At 39.1% G+C, this 24,696-nt stretch overlaps 1 protein-coding gene across 2 annotated transcripts in view; it reads right to left on the reverse strand.

The window, feature by feature from the left end:
- Positions 1–24,696, reverse strand: part of abcc1 (ATP-binding cassette, sub-family C (CFTR/MRP), member 1) — a 104,339-nt gene that overhangs the window by 59,689 nt on the left and 19,954 nt on the right. For both annotated transcript variants that reach the window (XM_060840425.1, XM_060840424.1), the window contains exons 2-6: positions 19,506–19,682; positions 17,546–17,671; positions 10,769–10,906; positions 6,486–6,611; positions 1,511–1,572 (exon numbers count right to left, since the gene is read on the reverse strand). In XM_060840425.1, coding sequence (XP_060696408.1) covers positions 1,511–1,572; positions 6,486–6,611; positions 10,769–10,906; positions 17,546–17,671; positions 19,506–19,682 — 629 coding nt within the window. The remainder of the gene's footprint in view (positions 1–1,510; positions 1,573–6,485; positions 6,612–10,768; positions 10,907–17,545; positions 17,672–19,505; positions 19,683–24,696) is intronic.

Here is a 24,696-nt window from a genome sequence, read left to right on the forward strand (position 1 = left end):
ATCAAGTGTCATCAAGAAATACATTTTCAAGGTTGAAAATATGTTGAAAGAGTAGAAAATAGCAATTAAAAGGACACAAAAGTAGTCACATACAGCATGGAACTGTTAAATAACTAAAATAGATGTTCTTTCAGCAGAACCAGGAAATTAGCTTCTGCAGTATCTACAGACTGACAAATTAGATGATTGAGTGATAAAGGCATAATTAAAATTATGTATTACAAAAATCAGTTTTCAATTCTTTACAACGAAGAATTTTCTGAAAGCAAAACCAATTTGATTAAACTGAAACACATTTATTCATTGCTAAGTAGTGAGCAATGATTAGAAACCGACAAAAAAGGTGTTATAATTTCTCTGCAAGCAAAAAAAATGTTATTTTTTTTAAAAAAGCTTTGGGCAAGAAACTGATACAGGTTTTGCTGCCTTCAATATTGACTTCAAAACACAGGAAATTGACTTATTAATGCATGAGTCATTGCTGACAAGTCAACTGATATTAGAAAATTTATTTTGCTTGATTTAACATTAGGTACTATTGCTAAGGTAACACTGTCTATCCAAGGTCATAAAAATTTATTTCTACATCTCATTTCACAGCAATATTCCTTACAAAACTTGACTATTGCGAGTGGCCAGTAATGCCACTTCAAAGATTGCGGTGCGTGGACAGAAGGACGGTGGTGCAGGAACATCCAATGCTGCTATGTAGCTCCAAAAACACAGTTTAGCAAGAATGTTGGTTAAGAAATTCTGTCAGCTGAGGATGATTCTACAGAAGATTAGAACAGAATGAGACTGCAGCAGGGCGATTACAGTGGTCAATAAATGCTGGCAGAGCCAATCATGTCCACAGGCCCTGACTTATTCAAAAACAAAAGGGATTCCATTACCATCAAGTGATAGGCTTTATCTCTCTAAGGTTTCCTTTGTACCCAAAACAAATACAACTCCTGACAGACAAGCAATGGAATAGACTAATTGTTTGTATCTGGTAATAACCTTCCATGTTAAAACTGTTGTCCTTGCCATTCCATAACTGCGTAAAGACAAAGCAATGCAACATAATCATTCTACTGTTAATGTGAAAACGCGTAGATTTAAAACGCTTCAATGTTAATTATGAATTCAATAAATATAGCTTCAAGTCAATTAACAACTAATTAGAACATAAGGAAAAACAAGATTGCTCTCATCAAATTTAGGCTCTTGGCCAGAAGCACCTAGTATTAAAAAGTGGTGATTAGCAGCATATTGCCAAAAAAAAACACACACTTATGAATCATTTTTGATCAATCAGGTTTCATTTCTTGACCAACATAAATCATATTCGTTTGAAACCTTTTAAAATGGATCTCTAAAGAAAACTAAACTAATTTAAAAGAAAACATGGCCAAAACAGAAATGAGTGATACTGTAAAATAAAGTTCTTCCAGGTTATCGTGTTAATTTCAGGGAAAGTACCCCATCATGAATACAGCAAGTACAAACACGTCATATTTCCACTTACCCTGTAAACCACCAGAATGTTATCTTGGACAGGAATGAAGCATTTAGTTCAGGGCACAGATTCTAGAAGAAGTTTAAAAAAAAGTTACAGTCTCTAAAAAAAAATTAAATTTAACAAAGCACTGAATACAAGAAATTTGATAAAGTCCTTAGAAAAAAAACCATATGGGAAAGACACTGGCTTAGAATGTTGAAACAGCAGCAAAATGTTGGCGTCAAACAAGTTGCGCAATAATAGATGGATCGTGCTTCTGTTGAACAGCAACAATTTGTGGGCGGCACGGTGGCACAGTGGTTAGCACTGCTGCCTCAGCGCCTGAGACCCGGGTTCAATTCCCGACTCAGGCGACTGACTGTGTGGCGTTTGCACGTTCTCCCCGTGTCTGCGTGGGTTTCCTCCGGGCGCTCCGGTTTCCTCCCACAGTCCAAAGATGTGCTGGTCAGGTGAATTGGCCATGCTAAATTGCCCGTAGTGTTAGGTAAGGGGTAAATGTAGGGGTATGGGTGGGTTGCACTTCAGCGGGTCGGTGTGGACTTGTTGGGCCGAAGGACCGGTTTCCACACTAAGTAATCTAATCTAATTTGCAGAATTTATTTCCATTTCTATTTTCTCACTAAATGAATTAGTGAAAAGGTACAATTCTACGACAAGGGTAAGGGTATGAAGTGACTTGGTAATGCTCAACAGGGAAAAGGCATACTTCAAAAATTGAATGTTAAGTAATCCGAACAGTATTAAATAATTTTGTTTGAAAAATACAAGTCGGGAAAATACTTTGATTCATCTCTCCAGTCTGACAATTAATAAACAGAAGACCGAACAGTATTCGAGAAAGTGGACAACACATCTGACAATTACAATTCAACAGAAATCAATTAAGGCTGTTATAGAGAGAGTCAGTCAGTCAGTCAGTCAGAGGTGTACAGCACAGAAACGGACCTGTCGGCCCAACTTGTCCATGCCAACCAGATATTCTAAATTAATCTAGTCCCAAAAGCCAGCAGTTGGCCCATATCCCTCTAAATCCTTCCTATTCATATTCAGATAGCTTTTAAATGTTGTAATTGTACCAGCCTCCACCACTTCCTCTGGCAGCTCATTCCATACACACACCACCGTACGCATGTAAAAAAAGTTGCCCGTTAGGTCCCTTTTATATCTTTCCCCTCTCACATTAAACCAATGCCCTGCAGTTCTGGGTTCCCAAACCCTGGGAAAAAGACCTTGGTTATTCACCTTACCCATGCCCCTCATGATCTTATAAACCTCTATAAAAGGTCATGCCTCAGCCTCAAATGCTCCAGGGACCAGAATAATAATAAAAAAAGAGTCCCAGCCTATTCAGTCTCTCCCTACAGCTGCCTTCAAATACACTCATCATTCATATCACACTTACCATTGAACATTCGTAAAACGGTTTAGTGATTTCTTCATTTATTTGTTGTATTAGGCAGTAATTGAATCATAATTCAAACTCTGCCCATAAGGATATAAAAAGTCTGCTGATGAAAGGAGCTAACCAGTTCTGTGCTGGTTACTAAAGCAGTGAATGTTTTAGCAGCAGTAATAAGAATTTATTTTTAACTTGAGCCTGATGTTTCATAAGAGACCATAATTCATGAAATAATATTTTATAAACCTATTTACTGTTCAAAATTAAGCCAGTCATCTTCTTCCAAAGACTTTGCATGGGCATCCTTTTTCACTTAGACTAATACCATCAAGGAGGATGGGGCAGTAAAACTGCCTGAAGTCTTTCAACCCCTCCTTTCGATCATTCACGATTTTATAAAAAGTGAAATTTTAATAGTTTTATTGTGCCCTTTGTACTAAATTGGATTATTATGAAAGTAACACTGAGCATCAGAAAGGATGGAGGTAGCAACCTTTACTCCTTGGCTTTGCCCTTAGAATTTTGTTCTCCTTTGTTAGGAATTTTCATCACAAATCTATGTCAAATCAAACCACATTCATCTGACTCTTCAGCATTTGTGAAATGGCTACTTCTATGGAGAATGCAACTTTCCAAACTTGGAGCTCAAGTCTTTTAATACGGCAATATATTGTTTTTTGTGCTTTATTTGATCTTCTCTATAGCTTTCTCAAGAGCAAATATTGGCTTTTGGTGATACCAAACATAGTCTTTCAAACAGGCTTCATTCTGGTCAATCATTTAACTTTTATCATTTGGGCTTAGCTGTTTGTTCTGATACGAAGCTGAAAATGTGTTGCTGGAAAAGCGCTGCAGGTCAGGCAGCATCCAAGGAGCGGGAGCATCAACGTTTCGGGCATGAGCCCTTCTTCAGGAATGGAGAATCGAATCAGAGTCCTCCTGTTTGTTCTGATAGTCAACACTAGGGGCTCAACACTAGCCACTGATAAGACAGCTAGTGCCAATGATCGCCAGACTTTAAAACAGAAATATTTGATACTTAATCTATTTAACAGATATTTCCATCTGTGAAAGCTCTGGTAATCCAATTCTAAAATTCAATAAAAGATCTAGTACAAGAAACGGAAATCTGCCTCAGGGTTGGAACTAGCACAGTACAGAAAATGATCAGATAACAAGTACATAGCCCTAACTTTTATATTATTGCAGAGGCCACGAGTAGCATACTCCAACAGCAGATCAGATTTTCACGCATCGGCTCATGATTTCCCTTAAAATGAGAGGCTCAACTCCTACATTGTGCAGGATACATCAAGTAAAAGCTAACCTTTGCGACAAATTGAAAATTCTAATTGGTAGCCTTGGAAACTATTTCCTTCAGTTTTGCACTAATGGATTCCACTGTGTATAAAATACAATTTTACCTCATGTTGCCTCTGGTTCTTCTTACAAATTACCTTAAATCTCAGATCCCTGGTTACTGGCTACACGACTGGAAATAGGGTAAATAAGGAAAAGCCAAACCTATTCATGAGTTTTATCAATTCTCTTAAACGTCTTTTTAATCTTCTCTGTTCCAAACAGAACTCCAGTATCTCCAGTCTCCCTGCATCAGGAGCAGCACAGTGACTCAGGGGGTTAGCCCTGCTGCCTTGCAGCGCCAGGGTCCTGGGTTTGATTCCACCCTTTGGTGACTGTGTGGAGTTTGCACATTCTCCCCACGTCTGCATGGGTTTCATCTGGGTACTGACTTCCTCCCACAATCCAAAGATGTGCATGTTAGATGGATTGGCCATACTAAATTGTCCAAAATGTCCAGGGATGAGCAGGATATGTTAGCTAGCCATGGGATATGTGAGGCAACAGTGAGAAATTGGGGTGGGGCTGTTTGGAATATCCTTCAGAGGATCTGTGTGGACTCGATGTGTTGAATGGCCTGCTCCCACTCTGTAGGAATTTTACCATCGCTGAAGTCCTGCCTCCCTCAAATATCTCCTATAAATCCACCAATGCCTTGACGTTCTTCTCAAAGTTAGCTGCCTATGTTCAACACAATACTCCATATAACCAAACCGCAGATCTATCAAAGTTCAACATATCTTCCTTCTTTTTCTCATACTATTATTTTTCTACCAATAAAGGCAATGTCCGTGTAAGCTTTTCCAACACCTTCTCAACTTGAGTCATCTCCAGTGATTTGTGCTGAAATACACCAGATGTCCCTGCCCTTCCACTGCCTTTAAACGTGTATGGCTGCTCTTCATTCTTCCTACTAACATACATTTTCACACGAGTGTTAAAAGATGGCATAACATTTGGCTGCCATTTTAACTGTCCATGTCCTCCTGAAGTCCATTACTATTCTCCCCCTTGGATTACCTTATTACTGACCCAGACAGTAATTCAAAAGTTTAGAATTATGATCAGATTCTCAACAAATTCTACCTTTACATCTCAAAGAGTCACCTACGATAAATTTATCCCATCCATTCAGGCTAACTTTTCTGCTTCAAGGATTGGTAATCTTTTAAATAACACCCTTTATCTCCTTTTATCCTATTCAATATCACTATTTCGTGTTCCATGATAGCTACGTTAGGAACCCTTGGAGTTTGTTTTTATTGGACAAAATTTATTGCCCTTTGCATCCATGTGGTCTCCTTTTGGTCCTTAAGTTGGTCTCCATCTCCTATTATTGATGCAAAAATGCCCACAAGCTAGTGCAGATATGGTGGGCTGAATGGCTTCCTTCTGCACTGGAAAATTCTGTGTAACTCAAAGATTATTGGATGCCATGTGCAACATAAAATACCTTTGGTTTACTTTAGCTAAAAATCTATTCACATCTCTCTTCTTTCCAAGTTATTATACCTCCTCTAGAATCAACATGATTCTCTTCTGGAGTATGAATTAGACGTCATCACCCACTGTGGTACTCAGTTCTATAAAAAAAAAGGTTAAATGTGTTACACTCCTGGGTGATTCCTACCAAGTCTGCCTCTGCCTACCCCAACAAATGGCCACACAATTACTATTCTCCAGGACTCTGCAGATTAGGGGTGACTATACCCATGACCCCCAATATCTTTAGTAATCGGAGATCTATTTTTGGGTTAAAAAGTAACAATTGACCTAGAATAGAAATTACTCCTGAAATGGCCAGGCTCTAATTTTAGGTTTAAATCACTAATCCTACAATTCTCAGCAGTTTCCCTCAATCCACCTCAATAGTTCTCCCCAATATCTTGGCAACTCCCCACATGATACATGAAGTGCAAGCAGTGGGTTACAATTTCTGAGCATTGAGATCCAGTGAAACAAGGAATTTAATTAATTGCTGAATGTTTAAGTGTGTCCCATTGCCTCTTAATTTACCTTCTCTTTTAGCATGAGCACCTCTTTTCGCACGCTACACCGAGTTCACACACACCAAATTCCTGTTGCCACTTTGAGAGGATTTCCAACTCCTTTAATACCTTCTTTTTCTAGAAGCATGCCTTGCTTTCATTATTATGAAGCACCAACATTTTATTTTGTACCACAAAAGATCAGCAAACTTCATTAAAAAAAATTAATACTCACAGTATCCTTGTCAGGTTCAGAAAAGAGGGGAGGCTGATCGGTCAAGCAGGAAAGTATCAACTCTATAAACACTCCAATCAAATATAAGTAAAAGGTTGTATTCCGAAAAACATCAATGTTCGGATCCTAAAAGAGAAAGACAAGAAATTATGACATAGAAGTTGTTTTATTAAAACAGTAAATTTCTTTATGCTGAAAAGTTTCAGGCAGCACAATAAGAGAACTGGGAGATGGAGAACCACAGACCCAAATGATTTAAACAACAGCATAAGAGAAAAAATACGAAGTGACTCATCAGCACGAGGAAGCTCAGAAAGGGTCATTTTTACAGGTCAATTAAATGAATCTACCCTTTAAATCAATCAAGATCAATGAGCTAAAATAAAATAAGCTAAGTTGAATCTGAAAGCCCAGAGTTAAGGGAGTGCGGACATTAGAGACAGACCAGTTGAAAAAGGAACAAAGAGACACTAGCCCAAGGGAAACTGGTGAGTGCCTTTTCTTAAACATAAAAAGTTTAATCACAAGTTTGAAACACAAGGGAGTCAGAAAGCAGGAACAGGATCCTGAGCTTGATGATCAGCCATGAACATGTTGAATAATGGAGCAGCCTTGAAGGGCCAATTGAATTACTCCTGCTCCTATCTGCTATGTTTCTATATTAATAGGGGGGATTGGTTAGCTCAGATGGCTGGACAGCTGGTTTGTGATGTACTCCAATGCCAACAGCACAAATTCAATTCCTGCACCAGCAGAGGTTATATGACAACCAATCCTTCACAACCTCTCTTGCCTGAGGCACAGTGACCCTCAGCTTAAATGACCACCAATCTGCTAAGATTATGGCAATTTTCTTTTCTTTAATTCTTTAACATAGGCAGAAAGAGGGATGAGGTCCTGAAGGTAAAGAGTTAAGAAAGAGATAGTTTTTTTTTGTTCATTCATGGGACATTGGCTGGCCAGTATTTATTGTCCTTCCCTAGTTACTCCTCAGGTGGTAATGGTGAGCTGCCTTCTTGTACTGTAGGCTGACCCACAATGCCCTTAGGGACCAAATTCCAGGATTATGACCAGTGACAGTGAAGGAACGGTGATATATTTCCAAGTCAGGATAGTGAGTTGCTTGAAGGGAAGTTGCAGGGGTGGTGTTGCCCTTGTCCGTCTAGATGGAAGCGGCCCTGGATTTGGAAGATGTTGTCGAAGGATCTTTGGTAAAATTTTGTAGTTCACCTTGAAGATGGTACACACTGCCACTACTGAGCTTCAGTGAGCAGGTGCTGCTTGATAGTATCGTTAATTATACTTTCCATCATTTTACTGATGATCGAGAGTAGACTAATGGGACAGCAACTGGTCAGGTTATATTTGATGTATTGCATCCACAGGACATAATGGAGTACAAGACTTCAGTACCATTGCCAGAATGTTACCAAGGCCCAAAGCCTTAGCTGTAGCCAGTGCTTCCAACCATTTCTTGATATCACACAGTGAATCAAATTGACTGAAGACTAGTATCTAAACTGGAGACCACTGGAGGAGGCCAAGATGCATCATCCACTCAGCACTTCTGGCTGAAGATTACTACAAATCCTTAACCCTTTATCTTTCACACTGTTATGTTTGGCTCTTCCATCACTGAGATGGGGATGTTCATGAAGACTCCTCAAGTGAGTGGTTTGATTAAGGAGATCATCAAACAATGATTTGTAGATGATACCTGATGCCATACCCTAGCAAGTAAAGAAATGGGAGGATAAAGCAGAGAGATACAGAGCTGAAGAAATATCACAGGAAAGATCTTCAGATTCCTGGGTATTGGGATCAACAGTTTGAGGTAGGGCTTATACATCCTGATAGTCCAAAGCAGTTGAAATGCTGCCTCATGGACCTGCAGAACGGTTTTTATTGCTGTTGGACAGGGGCATGGGCACCAGGCTGTAGCATGAGAATGACAAATAAAATGGAGAGAGAGAACTTGGACAGACAATGCTAGGATTGAAAATAGGAAAGTATTAGATGGAATTAGACTAAGAGGGAACAGAAGGTGGTCTAAATTAAGCTTGCAGTAGATGCTGCTACTGCCATGTGTTTTTGGATCTGTTATCTCGGGAACTAAGATCTTTCAGCATTTGATATACGATGTTTAGTAAAACAATCATACAATTAGATTGAAAAGAAGATAAACAATAGCAGAAAAAATGCCAATCATAAGGCATGATTCACTCTTAAAGCGGTTTAAGCTTTTTGTTTAGAGAACAGCTGCAGAAAACTTTGTTCTCAGACAAAGCTCGGTTGAAACATCCATTGGTTAAAACAGTCAAAGTAGAGTTTAAGAGCACTTAGATAACAAGTGCGCTAAGCTTTGGCTATAGCTGAGAACTTGTGCAAGTGTACCCCAATTGAGGCTTGATTAGTTTTCCTGCAGGTTTAACATAACTTCCTTGCTCTTATGCTCTCTCCCACAAACGATCCAGCCCAGGATAGTGTGTGCATCACTAACTATTCTTTCAAGTTGTCCTGCAATCTTCAATGAGATGTGTAGGTCTACAGCTAGGTCCTTCTGCTCTTGCATTCCTTTAGGGTTGTAGCCTTTATTGTGTCTATGTCCTTCCTAGCAAAGTGAATCACTTTACACCTTGCATGGAATTTCACTGCTCTGCCTATTCCACCAAGCCGTTCCCATGCATTTGAAATTCCACAGCAGTCTCATTACCCACAAAATTTCCAAATTTTAAAACTTCACACTACACAAAGGTCTAGGTAATTAATGTGCATCAGGAAGAGGAGGGGTCCTTGCAGGATCCACAGAGAACTCCAACAGAAACCTTCCTCCAATCTGAAAAGCAACTCAACACCATTCTTTGCTTTTATATCACTCATTTCCATATTGTAACTTGGGTGACAAATCTCGTGTGGCAGAATCAAATGTCTTCTCAAAGTCCTATTTATCATAATCAATTGCAATACCCTCATCAACCTTCTGTTACCTTAAAAAAAACTCCAACAGAAGTTAGCTAAATACAATTTAGCCTTAAAACAAAATCCTTGCTGTTTGTTGGTTAGTCCATATTTGCCCATAATGGTTTTTTAAATGCAAGTGGTTGCAATCAAAATTGTACTGCCTGAAAGGGCAACGGAGGGATATTCAAATGCATCTTTCAAAATGAAACTAGATACGTAGTTGAAGAAAATTTTTAAAAAAGCAGAACCAAAAACAGAAATTATTAGAGAGAAACTCAGTAGGTTGGGCAGCATCTAAGAGAACATAGCAGTATCCAGTGCAGATTACAACAAAGGCAAACATAACCACTACATGAACGTCAACACTTCATCTTAATAGCCTGACACAACCGCAAGCATGTTCAAAATGTTTGCAGTAAAATGATAAAAGATTTCCACGTGACTTGGCCTTTGAAAACGTACACAAACTAAGTGCAAAAGCCACAAAGTTCCTGCACTGATACCTTAATAGAAACCTCGATATTACACCTAAAGTTCAAAATTTAACCAATATTATGAATTTGTCAAAGCATTAACAAGAGATTTACCAATCAACAGAGGTTCGATTTAAAAAGTCAACTGGAAGGGGCAGGTTTACAACGATTTTACACTGCCAATTTATTTTTGATCATTTTGATGATATTGATAATACTTCGTTAATTCAACAAAGCCTCTTAAACGTACATAATAGTGAAACTTTGGATTTTTCTTAACTGTTGTCAGCGTATCTGATAACATTTAGGATGCTTGTGTCCCAGAAGTAATGTTCCTACCTCTGGACCAGAAGCTCCAGGTTCAAGTCCCACCCGTATTGGAGAGGTGTCATCTCATGTCTGTTCAGGCACGAGATTAAAAATAGTTACCAGGTAACAATTCAAAATTAAGAATTTAAATGATTTAATGGATAATACAAGGCATTTGGAGCATTAGCTTCATCCATTGGCTATAAAACAGAATAGCCAGCATGCAAGTATGTGGAAAGTAAACTTGTCAGAAAGGTAGAGGTGGTGAAGATGTGACTACATTTAACTATTATGCCCTCCACAATCAACAACCTGTCAGAAAAACACACTGCATGAAACTTCAAAGGGCTACCAGAATTCATCAAATCTTATCTAGTAACAATCTTTGACAACATGAAATAGACAGTTAGAGGTAGAGACAGCAGGGGAAATAAAATTATGTTGAATTTAGGTTTGTAATTAAAAATGAAATACATGTAGGATGATTAAAAACAAATTTAAAAATCACACCAAACAAGTAAATGTTTTAAATGTTCTTACCTGCTTAATTGACTGCATTATTTTGGATCTCAATGGTGGGATGGCACATAACAACGCCAGCAGCCAAAAGATCAAAAGAATAGCAGAAGATTGGACACCCTTCAGTCTTTCATACTGGATGAGGAAAACTGCAACCAACTGATAAGGATTAGAACTGGTTTTAAAAAGTTATTTTGGCACTGACAAGAAAAACACAAACTTCACAGCTAACCTTGAAGAAACCTCATCACCAGAATTATTCATAGCTGGGAGTGGAAGAAGTAGCTAACTGTTTTTAAGAGTTGTAAATCTTAACTTAAAACTTACTGTTTTGTAAATCTGTAATCAGGAATAGGAAGACAGTTTTTTTTAATATTTTACTGAGATCTGTCACTTGTTTAATTTTTAAGAATATATAAAACAAAAATATTAAGTTATCCTAGAGCAGTATCTTCTGCGTCTGTAGTTTAAGGTCCAGAGTTGGTCTTTAGTAGAGTGATGTGCTCTTCCTGCAGGATGTGGGAGTTTGAGGAGAATTTCAATGTTCCTGATGATTATATCTGCAGGATGTGTGTTTGGTTGCAAATCTTATCAGACTGCATGGATTAGTTCCAGTGGAATTAACGTTGGGGGGGGGTGAATTAGGTAGATGGGTTACTACTAGGAAAGGTAAGAGAGGCAGTACAGGAATCTCCTGCAGCTATCCAGTCTCAAATAAGTATGCAGTACTGCAAAAGACAGGGCGTGAGAGACTGAGGTGAATGCAGCATTGACAGCAAGATTACAGTAGATCCAATCACAGTACCAGTAAAGAGGGGTCAGGTTCCACACGTTCGATGGTGATAGGGACTCTAGTCAGGGGTATACATAGATGTTTTTGTGGGCAACAACGGGATGGTGTGCTGCCTTCCTGGTGTCAGGGTCAAGGATGTATCGGAGAGGGCGCAGAATATTCTGAAAGGGGAGTGTGACCTGCAGGAGGTTGTTGTACAGGTTGGCACCAACAACAGCTAGAGAAAAGGGCAAACTTCTTTAGAGTCTCCTAATCTCTAGCAAATAGCGTTCTCTCGTATCCTCTTTCTGCCCTCCTGAATTCCCTCTTAAGAATACACCTACTGCCCTTATACTCGGAGGGTGTCACTTGATCAGAGCTGCCCATACTTACCATGTGCCTCCTCTTTCTTCTTGACCAGGACATCAATTTCTCTGGTCAACCAACATTCCCTATAACTACCAGCCTTGCCCTTCACATGAATACTGCCTGTAGACTCTTGCGTTCTCATTTTGAAGGCCTCCCACTTTCCAACTATCCCTTTGCTTGCTAATAGCCTCTTAATTACCTTTTGCAAGTTCTTGTCTAATACTGATGAAATTGGCCTTACTTCAACGTAGAACTTTATCTTTTAGATCAGGTCTATCCTTTTTCATAAAAATTTTAAAATTAATAGAATTATGATCATTTGCCCCAAACAAATGCTGCTCCACTGATACCTCACTGCCTTATTTCCCCAAGAGAAGGTCAGGTTTTGCTCCTTCTCTCGTACAGGTCATTCTGCTATAACGTGCATTTCGTCAGAGCAAATTGGTTATAACAATTGACGAACTGAACGTGGTTTGGATAATCCAAACTTTCTACTAATGGGTACAGCAATTTTCTATTAATGATGATGATGTTCTACAGTGCAATTTTCCATAGCGCAAGATTGCAGAGGAAAATTATAGCAGAACAACCTGTAGGTATATCCACATTGAGTATAGGAGTTGGGATGGCATGTTGTGGCTGTGCAGGACATTGGTTTTGCCACTTTTGGAATACTGTGTACAGTTCTGGTCTCCCTGCTAACGTGAAAGTAATGAGTAAGTAACTGTAAAGACTAGACAGTAAGGATAGCAAAGCAGTCCTAAAAATGCAAAGCCATAGGATAGTTTCAGAGGTAGGGAGGGGAGAAGCGAAGTATCTTTGGAATTGTTGACTTTTGTTATTGACAGAAGTCTGGATGAGGACATCACCAACGAATCTGCTTCGACAACAGTGGACAAATGTTACAAATAGTGGAAGCAGGAGATCTTTGCAATCATAAGGATGGTACATCGAATGCTCAGCTCAATGTCAGATAATACATCACAGGTTGCATAGAGTTTCAAGCAAAACGATCAGTCAGGGAAGGGAAGGATGGTATCAGTGGCAGTAAATGGAGTTTGTGAATGGAACATACACACTGGCTTTGAACAGTGCATAAGCCTTACATTAAAAAAAAGGTTTTTGATTTATTCAGATCAAAATTGAAGATCAAATTCTACCTGGCAATGCTTGTAATATCATGTCTTTATAGGAGAGATACTTGAACAATCCACCACACCACATAAAGCAACCATGAGCATTCCACATTCACTCTAATATCTTGATGCAACAGCCAGTGGCAGAACAAACTCCTAAGGTTTTTAACAAGTTGCTGCATCTCTGGAAGCAACAGCATGCTCAGACCTTCGCATTTTGGGGTCGATTACAAGTTTCGCTTGGTGGATTCCTAGATGGCCAACGTAAGTCTCTACAGCCAGCTGAGCATGGAAGTGTTCACCACAGCATGTCCCAAATTTAGATATAAGAAGGACAATCTGAAATCCAACCTCTCAGCTTCCAAACTCAATCCCAATACTTGGGAAAACTCAACTTTGCACAAGCAGAGAGGACTTCAGGTGATTTCAACATTAAAGATCAAGTCAACGGCCTCTGCACAGGTGAGCATGGCACAAAGTCACTGCCTCAATCCATCCCCCAATAGTGTCATATACAGCACTGGCAAATCAAGACCTGGCCTTATGCTACAAAGTGACATTAAGCTAATCTGATTTTATTTAACCAAACATTTCAACCAACAAAGCAACAGTAGAATCATCACCAATGTCAGTTACTTTGGAAATTTATATAAACCTTATAGTTTAAGAAAACTTAAAATTTTATTGCCAAATCTAAATCGACACTGTTTGAAAGCCATGTTGTCAAAATGTTTGAAAAAGAAATAAACATGATTTTTGCATGTTCATCTTCAGAGTCAGTACTAATGGCTATTTTTCGTTGGGATCTCCCACTGTAACTTGAGCAGAAGTAAACAGTCAATAACGCTTTCATTTCTCTAGAGTTTCAGCTTTTATCTGTTGATGGCAAATCAAAAGAATCTTATGAAAGTCCTAGAAAAATATTTTTTGGTGAAGCTAGCTCACTACCATTTTGTGGATAGTGATAGAATGCAAATAGCAACAATATGAATTTGTAAAATGACAGAAATGGTGCATCCTACAAACCTAAAGCCACTTCCATACATGGACAGGCAGAATGAACTAGCTCATTCAAGCAGAAATTTTTCACCCTGCATATATGCCATTTTTGCATTATACATCTAGATGTGTAACACTTCACTCATCACCAAATAAGTCCTGAGAGAAGAACAAATAGGGGAAAAAAACTCCCTAAGATAAAAGAACATTTCCCTGATAAATGAATTTTGCATAAACTGTTGACTCAATACTTGTGCTTTTCATGACCTCAAAGTTCTTCAGTGTTCACGAAAAGTATCCACATTTGTTATTTGAAACAATGAAGATTTGTTCTGGAGCTTTAAACAGTGGATCAACAGGCATTCCACAATTCTTTATTTGCATTTACCCATTACTACCATTAAACAAACTACCAAAATAAAGATTACTGCTTACCATCACCTTTTTTGCTAGGGGAGGGACTATTTAAAGCATGTATAAAACAGAAATTAATTGTGTAATGAGTTCTGCTAACAGAAAGCTGTGTAGAGGAATTAAATAGATGCTTTAATTAAATACTTCCTTCTGGGAGCTGACAAAAACAACAGGAATTCTTACTTGTACAGCACTTGTATTCAGATATTCAAATACACAAGTGTTATCAATTAAAACTTGACACCAAGTCAAAGGAAGTTTGGTCAAAGAAGCTAGCTTAAGGGAAAGGAGAGAAATAGAAAGGCTGAGATCTAGAGGGGGAAATTCCAGGGCTTCAAACCTGAGCAGTTAAAAAAAATATAGCTGCCAAAAGGTAGTGTGATTAAAATCACAGACGTGCTAGTATTGAAGGAGTTCAACAGCATGAAGGCATAGAATTACTACAAAAGGATAAGTAGGTGTGGGGCATGGAGCAAGTTGAAAAAAAAAGGACAAAACATGTGATCTGTTTGAAAATGAACCATTACATGTTTCATGCCTAAGAAGTGACCTGATTTAATATAAACATAGGACTTACACGTTTTGGGCCTAGCCAGTATTTTTTTTTAAAAAGAGTACCTACTAGACAATATGCACAAGTCTGTTAAGAAGGATAATATATTTTGCTACACAAAGTGTCAGTTAAGCAATCACCCAAGGCAATATTGAGAACACATTTAGTTTACACGTACAGCTCAGACACTAAATTCCCTTTCTCAGTGGAGGTTAAATGACACTCTGAGGACTGGAAACTATTGGAGAGAAAAAAAAAGTAATTCAATTTATTTTTCGCCCTTAGCAGGTGGGTGGAGACCAGAGGTCTGGCACTTAATTCTGGGTTGGCATGTAGTAGAATACTGGCAGGCAGAAGGCATCAATGTGGAATCTCAAAATCCTTTCACCATTGAAGGGCATCCATCCTGATGGGAGAGACATCTATTGCCTGCGAAAGGAATAGCATGATACCCTATCAACTTACTAATCTGCTTGTGAATCATTTCACAATCATACCACTCTCTAGAGGAGAAAAAAAAAGTGTCCAAAAATACAAAAAAAAATCCCATCAGCTGATTCAAATCTAGGGGGAAGCTTCCTGATTGGAAGTGTTCACCTGACTGACTTGAACTATACAAATACATAAAAAAAAAATCAATATTATGTTTGCATCACTTTTGTTTTTAAGATACTAGATAGGAATCCTAAGTTGTAACCTCCGAAAATTGCACTAGTGTACAGCAGCTTTTAAATGTTAGTTATCACTGAATGTTTGAATTGCAATAGACCCCTTACAGAAGGTTACAGAAGAAATAACCATCTGCTTAAATCACATTGCCAACTATGTTCCAGATTTCAGGTGAATTTTGAGCATCGAAGTTGAATCAAGAGCATTAAAAAGAGTAAAACAATGTCTTCTTAATTAAAGGTCTTACAGTGTTAGAAAAATCAGCTAGTGTTGAAGTTACAAAATCAAAAGGCAGTCTTATAATTAAGGTTTCATTTGTTGAATAGTAATTATTTCTTAAATTCCTTTCTCATTGCATATAGAGTTTACAAGTTATATCAATCTAGCTGGTCAAACCTAAAGGGTTATTTATTAAGGAAATCAGCTTAACTAAATTTATTTTTAAAAAAAAAGGTGTGGCTGTCAGTTTCTTCTTCCTTATGTTATGCTTTTATTTTATTACCATCTTACATGGTAACATCATATGCCAATTGCCACATAGTGGAGGTACAAGAAAAGTATAAAATGGTCTTGAGATGCAGTTAAATTAGTCTCCCTATCCTGTGCCAAATAGTCCTGGCTCAAGTCCAACCTGCCTCGGAGGTATGTCATAACATACCCAAGCAGTTTGAAAGTGAAAAATTTGAGTGAATATTTAAATTTTAGAAGGTTCAATTACCTGAATACTTAACTTAGAACTATAACACATTTGTTGTCTCAGTTTAGGAAAAGCTGAAATGCAATGAGACTTGGGTGTCACAGTGGAACAGTCACTGAAGGCTGGCATGCAGGTGCAGCAGGCGCTGAGGAAAGCTAATGGCATGCAGACCTTCATAGAGAGAGGATTTCAGTATCAGAGCAAGAATGCCTTAAATACAACACCTTGGTGACGCCACGCCTTCAGTATGATGTGCAGTTTTGGTTTCCTAGTCTGAGGAAGGACATTCTTGCTCCTGAGGGAGTCCAGTGAAGGTTCACCAGACTGATTCCCGAGATAGCAGGACTGACAGATGAAGAAAGACTCAATCGATTGGGTGAAGAGACAGAGGAAGGAATCTCATGGAAATATTATAAAATCCCTCGATGGGACTAGACAGGCTAGATGCAGGAAGAATGTGCTGAAAATGTGTTGCTGGAAAAGCGCAGCAGGTCAAGCAGCAACCAAGGAGCAGGAGAATCAACGTTTCGGGCATGAGCCCTTCTTCAGGAGCTCTTTGCAGGAAGAATGTGCCCAACATTGGGGAAGTTGGGAACTAGGGGTCTGTCAAAGAAGACGGGCTGAGGAGGAGGAAGAATTTCTTAACTCAGTTGTGCATCTATGGAATTCTGTCCCATTGGAAGCTATTGGGGTCAATTCATTAGATATATTCCAGAGGGAGCTGTACAAGGTTCTTGTGACTAAAAGGGATCAAGGAACATGGAAAGAAAAAATGGGAATCGGATACCATGATCCAATAAACCATGATGGCACCGAATGGTGGTGCAAACTTGAAGGACCAAATGGCTAATCCTGCACCTATTTTCTATGTTTCTAAATCATTAGGTATGGTGGAAGTTTTAAGTGTTTTCAAAGCTGCTAATATCATTTTTGTAAAGATCAGATTAAGAATATTTAAGTTGATAACATTTGCGATCGGTTCAACATCCAAAGTCACATGCATAATCAGCAAATCACAGAGGAGTTAAATGTGGAACAGAGCGCCACAGGGTGATTTTATTTTAAACAAAGAAAAATTTGTTGCAACAGTTCTCCTTTCCAAGGAAACGAAACAAAGTTTGTATCACCTGACTGACTTTTTGCAAGTCTTGACAAAAAAAATCCCAAGTTTAAAATGCACTGTAATTACCATTGTAACACCAAGTATTGAAGGGCTCACTATGAAAACAGGAGCTCGCCCAAATCCTTGACTTCTTTCCCAGAAAGCATAGAAAAGATCTGTCCAGCAGATTATCCACAGTACAATTCCCAAAGCCTGAAAGGAAGAAACAAACGTTACTTAAAAAACAATTGAACTTCATTAAGGCTAGAAATGAGATGATATTAAAATATCGATAGATGGGTTATCGGAAATTATCTGAACAACATCTGCAATTATAGTCCAATCATAAAGCATAATATATAAACAATTTTAATAACCTGATACTTTCCCTGAAAGGTTTGCAATGAAGCGATAGCCACCCAATTTACAATGATAACTTGATTCTCAAATGGATTCACATCTTCAGTGTAGTGTGAACTCTAAAATTCCTATATTGCTCTCGTGACATATTTTTGCCCTCCAGGCAGCCCTAGGAGATTGCAGAATTTAAGTGCTTGAGAGCAAAGGAAAGAGCAATCAGAGAAGGGGAAAGAGACTGTACATGCAAACAGGGTGAACATAACAACAAGAGGCTGTATTAAAAGGTTATAGATAAAGATCAAACAGAAATGAGAAAATACAACTCAGATTCCTCTCAAGCCCAAATTCACAAACTGATAAATTGCGTTCACAAAGTATTGCTCAATGATACCCTTGACATCAAAGGAACATTTAACCAAGTATGACCAGAATGAGCCCTCACAAATCTATTGTCAGTGGGAATTAGGAGAAAGATTTTCCCCTGGCAGGAGTCATACTTAGCACTTAGGAAGGTGGGTCTGGTTGTTGGAGGCTAATCTTCTCAACCATAGGACATCACTACAGGAGGAGTTCTTCAGGTGCAATATCCAAACACCTTGTTATTCCGTCTTAAATGCAAAAATGGAAATGTTCACTGATGACTACACATTTCCATTTGTAACTACTCAAATAAAGTCATTGGTGCCAACAAGACCAGTACTGTCCCTTTGACATTGTTTGGTTAAAACCTCAGAACCCCCATCCTAACAGCATGATGGGTGTACCTTCACCCCACATATTTCAGCAGTGTACTGCACCACTATCTTTTCTGAAGGCAATTAGTAACGGTCAATAAATGCTGCCCTTGCCAGTGACATTTAATGCCTACGAACAAGCGGAGAAAATATTGGTGGTATGGTGACTCCGTGGTGGGGCGGCACAATGGCTCAGTGGTTGGCACTGCTGCCTCACAGCGCCAGGGACCCAGGTTCAATTCCTGCTTTGGGCGAATGTCTGTGTGGAGTTTGCACGCTCTCCCTGTGTCTGCGTGGGTTTCCTCCAGGTGCTCCGGTTTCCTCCCACAATCCAAAGATGTGCAGGTTAGGTGAATTGACCATGCTAAATTGCCCATAGTGTTAGGTGCATTAGGCAGGAGAAAGATGTAAGGAAATGAGTCAGATGGTCGAAGGGCCTGTTTTCACATTGTAGGGAAGCTAATCTAATCTGACAGGTGAAAGACAATGTGCATGTACATATATGGTAGTATGATAAGACCATAAGACATAGGAGTGGAAGTAAGGCAATTCGGCCCATCGAGTCCACTCCGCCATTCAATCGTGGCTGATAGGTATTTCAACTCCACTTACCTGCATTCTCCCCGTAGCCCTTAATTCCTTTTGACATCAAGAATTTATCAATCTCTGCCTTGAAGACATTTAGCGTCCCGGCCTCCACTGCACTCTGCGGCAATGAGTTCCACAGGCCCACCACTCTCTGGCTGAAGAAATGTCTCCACATTTCTATTCTGAATTTACCCCCTCTAATTCTCAGGCTGTGTCCACGGGTCCTAGTCTCCTCGCCTAACAGAAACAATTTCCTAGCATCCACTCTTTCCAAGCCATGTATTATCTTGTAAGTTTCTATTAGATCTCCCCTTAATCTTCTAAACCATAGGACATCGCTTGATGGGAGTAGCCTTGCTTCTTACCGTTTTAATTTTATTGAGAAGTGACATTCTAATATAACCTCGGTCATGATAACGAAGAAACAGAAGGTAGAATGGAAAACAAATCCAGATGTAGATGCAAGGGATCCAGACTAAGATGGTCATCTGGAAGCAGTGTGTAAAATCTGGATGGTCTGTATACCATGTTTTGTTTAAATCCTGGAATATACAAAAATGAACAAGTTAACAGCTAAAACAAAACAAGTAAAATCATGGCACATTTATGTTTGTCTGTCTGTTCATCACAGCACGGGGAATTGCTTAGAAAGGAGTCAGATATTGTAGCTCCAGCAGAAATAGGACAAAAGAAAGCCAAATACTTAATCAGTATTCTATTATATCGAGATACTGAGATCACACTGAACAGAATAGCATCAACTTCTTGCACTCCAACACAACCCACAAAGTCATAGCTTGAGAGCTTTAAATTTGAATAAAGTAAAACAGAAATGTTGATTTGATCAGCATTTGTAAAGAAAAAGATGTAAATTGAACTACTGAGATTCAAACCCTCTGCTAGTGCTGCAAAGTCGAAAATAAACAAACATTCTTCTTGATAAGATGACACAAAATGAAAGATGGGAAGAAATAAGATAAAAGAATGTAACTCATCAATTGCCAAGTGACACCAGTAATGTATCATTTTAAGGCAGGAAAAAATGGTTTTCTAATGAAAAGCAAAATATAGCATTCAAATAGCAGAATATTGAGAAAATAATAATGTATGGCAGTAGAGAATGACAAAAGAAAATGAAATATGCACCTGGAAAGAAAAGTTGGCTGTACAAGAAAAATAAACAAGACCAAACAGCCTACCTCTGCAATTGGCTGAAGATTATGTGCAGGTCAGAGTACCCAGTAGAAAGATATAGTGCACATTTGCAGAGATGTTATTCTGGAGGAATGGAAGAGGTGATTGAAAAAAATCCTCCATACTCTTCAAAGAAGTTAAAATTGCGAGCAGCAAGGAAATATACTAGATGACAGGAAATATGCACAATCACTCTCTTATTGAAGGAGTGTTTAGGACTCTAGATAATGGCACAAGAGAATGCAAACTGCTGGGTGCTGAAAGCACTGAGATTGTATGGGAAACTTTTGCAAAAAGAAAGCTCAAAATCATATTGGTGGAACAGTGACAATGTCTAAGAATATCGTTAGAAAGCTTAAGGCAAAGACAACAGATGCTCAATTGTGGGACCATTTTAGAAATATTAAACAAACAATGAGTTGGTGAATGCAAAGATTAGAAGTCAAGCATCAAGTCAATATCTCAGTCATCATAAAGGGTATGATCAAAAACATTGTGAAATATGACAAATAATATCAACAGGCAAGAAAAACTGACATTTATGGAAAATGCAGTCAAAGTATACACTACATTATTAGAAAGAGATGCAAGTAGGTGTATAGAAACAAAATCTGGAAAAATACCGTTTTAGCATTAGTTAAAAAAGGAAAGTCCAGAAAATGTTGGCCCAACAGAAATTGCTTATGTACAAGTGACAGGAGATGGAGATTAGACAAAGTTGAATAAATTATGGGAACAATGCCACTAGAAATTGCCCGAAGGGTTTCTTGAACATTCCATGGAAAAACCCCTTAGACGGAGTTTTTTTTTAAAAATAGTGATCCATGGAATGTGGGTGTCACAGGCTGGGCCAGCATTTATTACCACCCATTGAAGTGAGTGCTGAAAAGTCAATCGCTTCTTTGTCTGAAGTAACAGTCTTTCTCCACATTGGTTTTTACTTCCTGTATTTCGCAAGAACATTTAATTAGCATTTGTAAGATTATCCTTACTGGCACAAACTACCTTTTGAAGTCTTTCGATCTGAGGGGGTGGATATTAAGGAGTGCCGTAAGCACCACCCATGATAAAGTTGGTCAGCATAGATGGGTTGGACCAAAGGGTCTGTTTCCATGCTGTACATCTCTATAACTGGAGGTCAGAACAGCTTCAGATCTCAGAGGAATAAGGTTTATCATTCCAGGTCCTCCTCAACAACAACATCCATCATATCAACCCAACTTGTAAATAGTTGTTAAAATGAAATAGGAGAAAGTGAGGACTGCGGATGCTGGATACCAGAGCTGAAAATGTGTTGCTGGAAAAGCGCAGCAGGTCAGGCAGCATCCAAGGATCAGGAGATTCGACATTTCGGGCACAAGCCCTTCTTCAGGAATGAGGAAAGTGTGTCCAGCAGGCTAAGATAAAAGGTAGGGAGGAGGGGCGATCGCCCCTCCCCCAAGTCCCTCCTCCCTACCTTTTATCTTAGCCTGCTGGACACGCTTTCCTCATTCCTGAAGGGCTTGTGCCCGAAACGTCGAATCTCCTGCTCCTTGGATGCTGCCTGACCTGCTGCGCTTTTCCAGCAACACATTTTCAGCAGTTAAAATGAAATAAACTATTTATACAATACAAAATGGTGTAATTTATCTAAGCGATTTGGATGTGAACTGTTAGTAAGTTTGCAGATGACACTAAAATTGGTGGTGTAGTGGATAGCGAAGGAGGTTACCTCCGAGTACAACAGAACCTCGATCAGACGGGCCAAGGAGGGGCAGATGGAGTTTAATTTAGATAAATGTGAAATGCTGTACTTTAGCAGGGCAAATCAGGGCAGGGCTATACACTTAATGCTAAGGTCCTGGGTAGTATTGCTGAACAACAAGACCTTGGGTTGCAGATTCATAGCCCCTTGAAAGCAGAGTTGTAGGTAGTCAGGGTAGTAAAGGCAGTGTTTGGTCCACTTGCCCTTTTTGGTCAGTACATTGAGTATTAGGAGTTAGGACATCATGTTGTGGCTGTACAGGACATCGATTAGGCCACTTTTGGAATAGAGGAACCTCAACTATCCGAATATCGATTATCCAAAGAAATCTCAAGGTCCTGATAGAAACATTCCAAACGTGTCCCAGAGGAGAGGCATTGAATCAATTAAATGAGTAATCAATTACCCGAATGAAATATTGCCCACCCATTTCGTTCAGATAATTGAGGTTCCTCTGTATTATATTCAATTCTAGACCCTCTCCTATAGGAAAAGTATTGTGAAACTTGAAATGATTTACAAGAATGTGGCCAGGATTGGAGCGTTTCAGCTATAAGGAGAGGCTGAATAGGCTGGGGCTGTTTTGCCTGGAGCATCAGAGGCAGAGGGGCGACTTTTATAGGAGGTTTATAAAATCATGCAGGGCATGGATAGGGTGAATAGCTAAAAGTCTTTCCCCAAGGGTAGGGGAGTCCTAAAACTACAGGGCATAAGTTTAAGATAAGAGGAAGGATTTAAAAGAGACCCAAGGGGCAACTTTTTCACAGTGAGTGATGAGTGTAATGAGTGAGCTACCAGAGGTAGAGGAGGAAACTAATACAATTACAACACTTAAAAAGGCATCTGGATGGGTGTATGAATAGGAAAGGTTTAGAGGGATATGGAGCAAATGAGACTAGATTAATGTAAATATCTGGTTAGTATGGATGAGGTGGATCAAAAGGCTCCATTTCCCTGCTGTTCAGCTCCATGACTGAGTCTCTTCTAGTCAGATCATTGTGGTTTTCCTCTGCAATACTAGACTGAGCACACCCTGTAGATCACTATCCTTAAAGAGAACACTCTTTAGCACAACCCTACCATGTGGTGAGGTACACAGTTTGATTTTGATATACACCTTTAAAAAGGACACATACCAAAACTGCAAGTGGGACAGAAAACCCAGCACAGATTCCATTGACTCAATACTCCAGAACTTACACCAATCAGAGAAAGATGGCTCACTAGCACATCAAGAGTGAGGATGGATTCCTACAAATTCTGGTCATCATTGAATCACTCTACTGGAGTAATTGGATATACTGACTGCTTTAAGCCATTATACTTAACAAATTAAATAGAAGAAAGTGTTAGAGCAAGGTCAGGAATTTAAATCTCAGACTCACAATCTGAGTGTTAAAGGTTACACTCAGCATCTATTTGGCATCAATTAGAGTGATGCAGATCTAGCTGTGTAATATTTTCAGCTCATTGTTAATTAACTCTTCATTAAAGATTTGCTTGGTGATTCTGATCAAACATTTATATGGCTAACTTTTAAATGGAGAATGTGTAACCAACAACAAACCTCAGCAGGACTGGTGTTTTGGCCTTGTGACAATTTAGAAAGAAAATCTTTAACAGAATCAGCATTAGAAGAGAGAATCACAATTGCTGCAGTGCAAAAGGCGGCCATTTGGACGGTCACATTCGTAATGACTCTGAGCATCATTACCTCGTGCCAATCTGCTTTTTCCCATGCCTCTGCACATTATTTCTATCCAAATAATCATCCAATGCCCACTTTTCTCTCACCACAACTTCAAGCTGCACATTCCATATTCCAATTATTCATTCGGTGGAAAAACTTTTTCACGTCACACATTCACTTCTTTTGCAAAAAGACTCAGCAAGTGCTTCACATTCTCAATCTTCTTACAAATGGGAACATTCCTCCCTGTGTACTCTCTCAAAGTCATGTGGGGTCAGAACAACTTTCTCAGATACAGTGCGAACCTAGGCGGTGTCTGCCTTCTGGAAGAAAACATCCAAGGAATTTTCATCCTCGCCTGGCACATTGGTATCTGCAGCTTGGCCTCCAGCTCAAAACCTCTAAGCTGATGTTCCTCAAGCTACAGACAGTTACTACTGGCATGTCTCCCACATGTTGCAGCTATGACACATCCGTTATCCTCCCATCTTCCTTGTATTAGGTTCATTTTTTGTGCAAATAATTTATAGTTCCACATTTCACCCAACTTCACCCTGCACTCCAGCACCACTGTGTGTAGAAAAGCTACACTAAGAAAACCCTATGCTTACACTCCAAAAAGGTGTAATGAAAATGCTGGCCTAGCAATGATACTCACATCCCAAGAAATGATCTTGTAAAAATATTTGACATGCATAGACACAAGTCAGTGTTGAATAATCTCCAATTACAAGTTCTGACAAAATCACACTTATCTATTCAGTTTGTTCGAAGTGTACCAACCTTTACCACAAAAGGTACAATATCCCTTTTACCAGAGGTCAGGCGACACGGCTGTAAATTTGCAAAGCTAAGGCTTAAAAGGTTCCCAAGTAGGTACTATAGCTACTAAACTGAAATAGCTTACCTGAGCAGAATACTGGTAAGC

Source organism: Hemiscyllium ocellatum, chromosome 20 (assembly GCF_020745735.1).
Source record: "Hemiscyllium ocellatum isolate sHemOce1 chromosome 20, sHemOce1.pat.X.cur, whole genome shotgun sequence".
Lineage (NCBI taxonomy): Eukaryota > Metazoa > Chordata > Chondrichthyes > Orectolobiformes > Hemiscylliidae > Hemiscyllium > Hemiscyllium ocellatum.